We start from the raw sequence: 10,444 nt of genomic DNA on the forward strand, positions 1-10,444 counted from the left end.
CTTAACTATCACCGAAGTAGTGGGTAGTATCTTTTATCGCCGACAATCATATGTATGCGCCCCTAAGAGTGTATTGCTCCTTCTCATGTGGTACAGCAGTCGGAATAGAACCTAGTATCAGTCATTTGGTACTTTGCGCAATAGTTGCCATACATTGTAGCATGTACAATTGTCGTGCAATAAATTCTGTTCAACTGTAGATGTCTTTTCTGTGTGATATCTGAACAACAGAACACAACACATACATGTAATATCAAGTTTCTCAGCAATGTTTCTTCTTTTCTGCTAAGGAGGATATCATTAGATGAAAATTTAAAGGGGAGCACGGGAAAGAAGTTGTCAGAAATTTTCAGCCCGCCCACCGACCCACCCACCCACCCTGATTTGATTTAAGGGTAAGCATGGAATCTCGGATATCCACGGTGCCTCGGTCTTCTCACCCAGTCCTTAACTCTCCACTGAGGCAACGTGAGTGGGAATATATTATTATCCCAGCAACCGATGTGAAATGAGCCCTGCACTGCAAAACGATCGTGTTGAAATCAGAGAATACTTGTGCAGTTTCTTACAAAACCGCTAGGAGACATGGTGGTGCTTCTACACAGGCATGACACCTGTTAGGCTTAGGTCACATTTCCAAAGCGAGGCCCTGTCGGGATGTTTTAAGAAACGAAAAATTAAAATGTGTACCTAGAAATATACACAAATCATGCTCATGATTTTTTTTCTTACATTTTGTGTATTTTGATGCATTTCATATCATTCTTTTGGCTCCCGAAAGCTGCCCGGCCGGGCCCCGGTTTGGAAATGTGGCCTAAGCGTAAGAGTAGACTTTTAAACGATTGAGTTAAATTTGGTTCCTCAAGGTCACTTTCTTAAGATGAATGGAGAGATAAGAAAGCTTGGTCATTTATATAATAAGTAAATTTTTTTGGCAAAAAATTACAATGACATTTTTTAGCAAAAGACACTACGGCTTTCGTATGTATACTACTACTTAAAATGCATACATGTACTACTAAAAAATTTAGGGAGAGGGGGTGACACTATTTCAGAACTGTTTATGACTGTGTCTTGTCATGTGCCAATGTCTATCAGTCGTCAAGTGACAAGAAAACTCTGAGATCTACCGGGTTGATAAAGGGACAGAGTGCGTCTTAAAAGCTTCCCAAGCTGTGAACTGTAGACGTGTAGATGTCCGTATATTTTGTTTAAATTCTTGTCAAAAGTACTAAAAATGCCACCTACTACTAGTACATGCAAGAAAACTATTGCAAGACAATTTTGGTCGTCTTTGAATAGAAATTATGTCGAATATCGTCGCCGGCGACGTCGTGGACAATAACTGTCGCACGATTATTTATCTAACTGTCTATACTGGGCCTGGCCTTGTAATATAATGTAGATGAAAGAACACAGAACACGTTCTCCAAACACCCAAGTCCGTCTCCATGTCAAACCCCTACTTGACATATATGCTGAAGTACCTGAAAGTGTCCGCTCCGCCCGTAAGTAGTTTGAAGCCGTGTTTGCTTTTATCATTAGCCGCTACAAGTAAAGCCTTTATCCGCACCGAAGCGAGCGGCACGCCTTGCGCGACACAGGCGGGCGTGAGGCGGAATTGTTCCGCCCGCTTAGGGAACCACGACCCGTTACGGAACCGGGCGGGGGGTGCTTCTAGTACATGTTCAAACATAGCCTCCGTCAGTAGCCTCCGAGCAGACGTGTGAGCAGGTGGTGCTCAGTGCAGTGGGTGAGGGTCGACGGGGGAAAACTGCGACTGCGCTTTTAATCCCCTGCTTCCCTGTAGTCGTATCCGTCTACTGGTATGAACTGTCTGTCTTGTACGTTTCGTATGTCTTTTTTATTTGGATGTGTGAAGTTGGCAGGAGTGGGTTGGTGGGAGCTCGGCGGACAAGTAACCTGTCGTGGGTAGCTTGACACATCCCTTTTTCTTTCCTTCTTCTCTTGTATGTTCTTTGAAATGTTGACCAAAAAAAAGAAAACAGTGAAAATTTGGTGAACATTTGGCCTGGATCTTGTGCCCTTGGGAAAGGCACTCAACACGACTTTCATCACTTCACCCAGGTGCAAAAATGGGTACCTGACTTCGGTTGGGGAGGTAAAAGGCGGTGGAAAGATGACGGATGGGCTCCACCTCCAAATACCGTACCCTTGTACCTTGTACCTTGGTCCCTTAACCCAGTATACCCGGGTCGTGGGGGCGCTGCATGGTGGCACTGTGAATCAGGTTCCTCCATCCCATTCGGTCCTGCGTCAGCAGAAGGGATGCTGCAAAGCTCCGTACCCTAGACACCATAATAACAACCCATTGTCCCTACGGTCTTTAAAGACTACCTATGTCCTCAAGTTATTTGATATCCTCAAGTTATTTGGCCAGTAGTCATTTTCTCCTAGTTCTTGCACGGACAAATGTCATCCTACAGTGGCTAAACGTCCCTGTCAAATTCCCTGCATATAGCCAAGCCTCCGTCGCAGGCTTCGAGCGGTTAGCTTCTCTTATGCCGGGAAAGGGAGCTTGCAGAGGAAGGGAGTTTGCCGGCATGGAAAGACCTAGCTATAGCCAACATTAAAATCCAAACCAGCACCCCCTCGGCCTCCCCACTAAAATAAAATCGAAGTCTGCGACTGAGGCTACTTTAATAGAGCAATCGCTGCTGGCCTGGTAGGGACTAGTACAAACAGGGCTTAAGCCAAGCCCGTTAACCCCGTTATTATGACAACCGAACCGCGTATCTTAACACTTTCCCATTAGCGTGAATAGCGCTCACACGATAAGGCTCGGTCAGGGCTTACTGTAAACCGAGACCAGAATCAAGACCGGGAGACCACTATGCCACAACTTGACCATTATCACTACCTTGGATGACTACATTAACAAGACGGACTCGCAGAGATCCAGGACTGTCCGCTACATGACATGTCTGTGACAGGGAGTGATTCTTCCCGCTTTGGAAGCTAAGTTTGAGGAGGGCTTAAGGTTTGGCGTTGTGCTAACATCCTCCGCACACACCGTGCGTTATAAGGACTACCCGTCGTTGCTGTGGATGGCCGCGGCGTGGATTCCCCCGTGCATGGCGGAACTGGTAGTGTTTTAACACACGGTAACAGACAACGGAAACATCTTTAAACAAAGCCACCGGGGATAAATCGGGACGGACGATGCTCGCTCCACCAGAGGAAAAGCCGGGCGTAACGGAGGAAGAGGAACAAGACGCCGTTAGCCCCTTGGTAAGCAGGAGGCCGTCGCGCCAAGACGTCTCAAGGCGTCGCTTAAGACGTTTCTCCACCATGGACGCGAGCGGCGACACGTCGTCGAATTCGACGTCGACACTCCCGCCGCAGCTGAGAAAGCACAGCAGTGTCGGGCCCGGGATAAACGTTCGCAGGAGGTCCAGCATCGGAGGACAGCTGCTTGCCGGGGGACAGCGGGGCAGGCGGCACTCGTTGGCGGCGTCAGGGCTCGCCGTCCCCGGCAGGAGTCCCAACTCAGGCCCCGGCGGAAAACATCGGCTCTGGGGGATGCTCAGGAGAAAGAGTTCGCTCTTTTTGCAACAGACGGTGAGAATGTTTGTTTTCCACTCTCTTTCTCTCTCTGTGTGAATGTGTGTGTCAGTGCGTGTATGTCAGTTGTGCGTGTTTCTGTGTGTCTGTGTGCGCGCTTGTGCATTTATTTATCCATGTCTGTGTGAGTCTTTCTGTGTGTTTCTTTAAATTTGTTTCAATTTCTTTGTCAATAGGACTTACTATATATTACGTTTATTTGTACCATTATCATTCGACTCTTGTACTTATACACTAACGTTCGATGTGTTTGTGAAAGAATAGGCTGTCTTTTTAACGGCTGGGGATACATTAGAGTTAAGAGAAAAACGAGAATATGCATCGGGAGTTTTGAAGTCTTTGTAAGCCTGGTACTGTCCTACCGGTATCATTTCTTGCCTCCCTTTAGAGTCGCTTACATCGGTATGACAAACATGAGGCTAGACAGTAAGATATCCTGAGATAGTGTCCTGGGATGCCGAGGTCATATAAGGGCATGTAGTGGATGCCTCCAGGACTTAATATCTGTTAGTAAACGTTGCTAAGATATGGTGGCCTCAATGAAGGAAGAAACACGGATAGCTTATTCGGAGATTATGTCAACTCTTCCGTAGGGGATTCTCTTTGATCTGAGATGATTTTGCGGATAGTAGATATTATCCCTCCTAATTCTGGTAACCATCTATTACGTCCACAAAAGAGATCATGCTACAAATAATAGCTTAGAGTGGATGGACCTATTGATACATGTACATTTTCCTTGCCTGTCGGTCCTAGGAATTGTTCGTGTGTTCGGTCGCGGTCACATAGGTCGTGCGATCGTCGTACGATCGCTAACTTCGTGCATTTTGAAGGACAAAAATGAACGTCTCCTGCAAAGTTCAACTGCCTTGGTACACAAAATGCTGTTTAGGATACATGTCGGTAGTTGGTTCTGTCACGGCCTGCTGTGGCATCAAAATCGTACGACGATCTTTTTATGTCACCGCGCCCTAAGCAAACGTCACTAAGGCATCGAGTGCTCAAAGATGCCAGCTAGGGGTAGCGTGCAACTTTAGACTAAGTCAGGATTTAACTCGAGGACTCTGAATTCCCTCTGACATATTTATGTGTAAAGTGAACATAACCCTGACTATTCTTGTACCCTCCACTTAAGGTTACCATTCAAGTAGACGCTTAAAGGTAGTGAATAGCCCTCTACCTTACATGTCACGCAAGTACCTGGGTTTAACACCCAGTCGTAGTTTGAACGTTTGTCTCTTAGCTATACCGTGACAAAGATCAGCACCAACAATAGACAACATATGTTTATCTTGTTTCGTACAATGCAGAAATACATAGTGTAAAACATAGTCTATAGTACCTTGGCGATCAAGTGCTATTTCAGGATTCAGTAACACGAATTTTCCCACACACGGTAGCGTGCGGTTTTGCCCCAGGGTATAGGAGCATACATTGTATCCTCTGTTGGTTGCAGGTGTGTTGGTGGCCTTGAACGGATAACGTTTAAGTAGATAACACGTTAACATCAAATTGCCGAGGCCTATACAGTAGAAGCCGCTTAATTCCACGGCCTATTTGTCAGTGAATTTCGTGCAATTATCCGGCTGGTGCAATAATGCAAGGTTATCTAGCTGGACCCCACCTGTTTGGGGTTTGGGGATTCTGTGCAGTTAACAGAAGTGTGCGTTTATCCGTTGTGCAATTAACTGGCTTCTACTGAACCCGGGAGTATCGTTAGTGGATCACAAAACAGGTCATAGAAAAAATAAGATTCATATATTAAAGCGTTAGTGCAGCACTGGTACAGCAAAAGAAGTGAAATGCACGAACTCTTGTTTCTAAAAACGTAACAGAGTGAACTTTTCAAACAACATCCCCCTTTCCCGTTGCGATCGTAATACCGTCTCGTGACAAATTGTGTCAAACGGACAAACAGTCGCTACTTTCTCCACCAACTGTAAACGCAGCTGCTACAAATGTAGCGTTTAGGGTAGATAGCAATCTTTGCTGATGACACAGGCGTATTGTGGCAAGACTCCCGGTATTACAGAAGCGATAAAGTTTACATACTTACATACACCCTGTATAGAGACGCCCTTATCGATTAACTCTCCTATCCTGGCTGTAACGGAATTTTCGGGTTCCAAACAACATTAAGTGGGGTTACGTTAAGTACTGGAGTTCTGAATCTTTTAGGCATCAATGCGGGTGGGCATGGGTTGTGAGAAAACAGACGGCCAAATATTTGGGTTTGAACGACATAAACCCTTTCAATTATACCTTAGCCAGGGAAGTAATGTTTCCGGGCACGTGTGTCTGCGAACAAGGTTCCCTAGTGGCTTCTTATGGTAGTACAGCGAAACTTTCGGTTTGGATATATCGTTTCATCTGTCGTCTCTTACCTACAGTTAAGAGAAGTCGTCTCTTACCTACAGTTAAGAGAGAGAAGTATTGTTTAAGAATGTTAGAAAAAAGAAACCAACATGTATCTCTCTTTCTGGTACACAGAACGCTATTTTCCATATAATCTTATCATTTCAACTCATATATCCGCCTATGTAGGTAAATTTCTTTATACTTTATTCCAAATACGAGACCAGATCACTCATACATGACTGTGCTGATATCGATAAGTCTTGTTGTTGTTGTGTGTGTGTAGCCTCGCTCGTAGTACTATTGTCTACTTAGGTAGTAGTTGTTATCGGTTGCCATATATACATTGTACCTTGTGCGATTGTTGAGCAATAAAATTCATTCATTCTTTCCCTTCCTGTCTCAAGGCGCTGCAGTTGCTGCGGAAGTTCCGGCGTGTCGCACGAGTCGTCCTGGTGTGTGTTCATCTCAACAGGCTGTGTCAGGCTGTGCAGAGGTGGGTCTTTCGTCGATATGGCATTCAATCAATAAATCGATGTTTCAGTCAATCAATCAATCAATCGATCAATAGTTTTGATAATGTTCGTCCTGGTGTGTGTTAATCTCAATAGGCTGTGTCAGGCTCCACAGAGGCGAGAGGTAAAGGGATGCACTCATCGATGTTTCAGTCAATCAACCAATCAATCAATCTATCTATCTATCTATCTATCTATCCATCTATCTATCTATCTATCTATCTATCTATCTATCTATTTAATGATTTTGCACAAAATTCCATCTATATAATTGATTGATTGATTGGTTGTTCGAGTGGCTCTGCTTTGGACACGTTGCAAAAAAAGGAAGACTAGTGATAACAGGGCCCTAGTGTTTCTTCCGGTTTAAAACTAATCCTTACCGAACCATCGATCACCTTGTCAACTTAAGCCTTGTCAGTAAGCCTACATCAAGGCCGTTACTTTATTCAGACCATGACGTATGAGACGGCTTTGAGAGGGCTGGAGTACTTCAGGTTCTGTTACTTAATCCTGATTTTCCCATATCGACTTTCAACACGTCGCAAGTCTGAACAAGAACCCACAGTCACCCTGCCCATTTGTAAAAATGGGTACCTGATTTCAGTTGGGGAGGTTGTAAAGGCAATGGGGCAAGAGGGATGGGCTTACTCTCCAAGCAGAGGTTGAGTCGCGGAGATAAAGTAGTAGTCTCGAAAAGTAGCGCGCGCCTGTAGACTTCCCGACTATTACTTTATCTCCGCGACTCAACCTCTGCTTGGAGAGTGGGATGGGCTCAACTTTCCCCAGACACAGGGGATAACAACCCACTGCCCCTTAAAGGCTTTTAAAAGGCTATAGGGCCTATATAAGTCTGAACAAGAAATTGGAATTAATATCCTTTTAGTTTCACCTAACCCATGGGTCATTGCAGTAGTCCAAACGTCTAATTCATGAACGATGACTCGAGTAATTGCTATACGTGTGGCTGGTTTATTTGCGATGCAGATCAAGAGGCCAAGCAACACGAAACGCGTCCTTTTAAGTGTTTAGTAAATCACACTTGAAATCAGGCTTTGAAATGTTATTTTCCTAAATGTAAATACGAAATGTTTGACTTGTGTGATTTAACTCCACACGTGGCGGAGCAGTGCTGAGATGACACAAATATAGGGCTTATAACGAAAAATAAATGGACTTGTTGGCGACAAATTTGAGGATTTTGTTCTTTATAAAACTTCTTCACATCAATTGTGAATGTCAACATTTGGCTTGTGTCCCATTTCGGACGACATAAACAGTTTCGTTACCTAGCAACGTCAAGATCGTTTGCGGCTTTGAAAGATAATGCAGAAAGAATTCTATTCTTCCGTTTGCAAACGTTTAAAAGTAATAAACAAAAGTATCGTATCAGCTTAGACGATAATAATACATTTTATCAAGGTTTGAATCTTGAACTTGCATAGGGCTAGAACGTAATACTTTTTGACACGTGATGATTGTTGTAAAAACTATGTCATTAATGACCTTTGCGATCGATTTGACATTGAAGTGGTTTCAAGATGGCGGTTTAGTAATGGATCCCTTTTCAGAGAATATCAGAGTGCCGCTTTGACCACCTTACCGAAACGATAAACTAACACGTCAAAGAACAGGCAAACAATCACAAATGAGTGGTAAAATGTACAGTCGGTTACGTGCGGTATTTTAGCCTTAGCAGATCAGTTCTAATATTGTTTTCCCCGTAGGAGAAAACATATTGTTTTTGCTGGTGCATTCTTCCTCATAGCAGGAAAGGATTACAGAAATGCTGGGCTGTCTACCTGGACTGGCTATCACGTCAGGCTACCCAAAATAAACCCATTCATAGCCCAATTTTTTGACACAAGGCTAGAGGAAAAACATTCTGCATTTTTGTAAAAATGTTGCCTTTCTAGTTTTGTACAAGGTTTGTTGTGTGTCCCCCAAAAAACGAACCATGGCGTGTATTTTAGCCATAAATCGTCGCAATACCACATGCAGCCATTACATTACAATAGTTATCATACAGAAATCAATAACATTATTTATTCCAACAGAATTAAGGAAAATGAGGCCGACACCGTCAGCTATCTCCCATCGTCCTTCGCGGGAGGAGGCATGGACAACTTTACAGGGGTGGAGAACCTCATGTTCAACAAGGCGGACTACAAGGCAGACAGAGACGTAAGGGAAAACTTGATAATTACCTCCATGAAAAATTGAGGTATAGCTTTGGGTGTGTCTGTGTCTGTGTGCGTGTTTGTTTGTGTTTCCGGATTTTTGTAGTCATCATAACTCAAGAACATCTGAATGGTTTATAATGATATTTGGTATGTACATAGGTGTTAGGAAGACAAAGTCAAGATCAAAGTCAAGATCAATTTTGGGCTCCCTGGTACGTGACCTTGGTACTGCAGCAGAAATTCAGTTTTTGTATCTTTTGACCGGGATGTGCTATGTTTCTTGAAAAAAAAAAGAGAGAGAAAACGAAAAGAGAAGAATTTGGCCACAAATAAGTTGCCATGTGATTTCAGTCAGTCTTTTGCAGTCTATCCAGGTATCCGTCGGTGTTCCTGTTCCGGCCGCACAGTTCACTCCTAGGCCAATCAACTCCAACTAGACTTTTATTCCTAACTTGGCCAAAGTCCCCCTATTACTATTCAGCCAGGCAGGAGTCTGGTAGAAACTAATTCTCCCGCATTTTCGTCAGCCTAAAATCTTGACGCACACATTAAACAGTGTGAGCGAGGAAAGAGTAAAGAGAACACAAGTATGAGTGTTAATACATATGATGGAGTTTGTGATTCTCTGAAATGATTGAAGGATTTTGTAATCGGATGACGTAAATCAAGCTACACCTTAGGGCCGTTCAAGACTTGTTTTCAAGACGTAGAACAGGTGTGGAATGTAATCATACCGTGTTTTCTTCACTTTAACATCTTTCCGCCCAATAGACAGTGAAGAGAACCCGAGGTGTGAAAGAAAGGGCAAGCTTAGAGCGTTCCGTGTCAGGGCTGCGGTATGAAACCTTTGTTTTGATGAGACAAAGCCCCTCTACGTTGTAACCAAACATGTTCCGTAAACATTCGCGGTGACGGGGAGTTGTTCAACACAGGTGGAGCGAAGAGATGGCTGTCACTGTGTCCCACTTTCTATAGAACAGGATTGTTACTTAGGCTGTTCTGTACACACAACGCTGAACGCTGTTGGAGTGAAAAGATGCTGTCACTGCTTCCTGTCTCTATTCTATAGACGTTGCAGAGTCTAACTATACCATACACAACACTGTTTAATCTCCTGCATTGAAAAATAAATGCTATATTACAATTTACAAACACAGGCCAATAAAAAACTTGAGGAACGACCATTAGAATGTGACTCGTCTAGATAGTCGGTCCCAAAATCCAAAATCATATTTTCAGACAGGTGTGAATGAAATAGGCAAAATTGAAAATCGGAAACGTCAAGCCGTATTATATATATATGTTTCTACATTTGGCTGTCTGTACCTCCTATACGACTTGTATTATATTAGGAAGATATTTGTTCGCTTATCCGTTTGTTCGTCCGTTCATACATTCGTTCGTTCATTCATTCATTCCCCAGAGCCTCCGTCTGTCCGAGACGTCCCGAGCTGTGCTGATGTCCCCACCGGCCGCCAGGACAGAGGACCAGATCGACCACGTGAGGGCTGTTTCTTATTCTTTTTTAAAGTTTTTGTCATTGCTACTGTCTTCTATAATCATACCTGGATCATAGTAGACTCTACATTGGGCTAAATGTATGATGGAAACACAAATTCATTACCTTATTTTAATTAGAAAGAAAAGGTGGCAGCCTCCGTCTTCCATTGTCTCAGAAAAAGAATCCAAACGCAACATTAAAGTAACATTTTAGCTTTAGAGTTTCGTGACTAGAGAAGTTGCTTCCTATACTGTTTAGTATTTTTTTGTCTCTCATCTTTGTCATTTTCAATACGCCCTAGGCCA

The 10,444-nt window shown here is 43.6% G+C and overlaps 1 protein-coding gene across 1 annotated transcript; it reads left to right on the forward strand.

The window, feature by feature from the left end:
• The first annotated feature begins 2,606 nt into the window (after positions 1-2,606).
• On the forward strand, positions 2,607-10,214 carry LOC118428612. Its single transcript, XM_035838716.1, has 4 exons — positions 2,607-3,582; positions 6,348-6,436; positions 8,513-8,639; positions 10,062-10,214. Exons 1-4 carry the CDS (start codon positions 3,184-3,186, stop codon positions 10,212-10,214), a joined length of 768 nt encoding a protein of 255 aa, XP_035694609.1. The 5' UTR covers positions 2,607-3,183.
• Positions 10,215-10,444: the final 230 nt, after the last annotated feature.

The sequence above is a fragment of the Branchiostoma floridae genome, chromosome 13 (assembly GCF_000003815.2).
Source record: "Branchiostoma floridae strain S238N-H82 chromosome 13, Bfl_VNyyK, whole genome shotgun sequence".
NCBI classification, from domain to species: Eukaryota; Metazoa; Chordata; class Leptocardii; order Amphioxiformes; family Branchiostomatidae; genus Branchiostoma; species Branchiostoma floridae.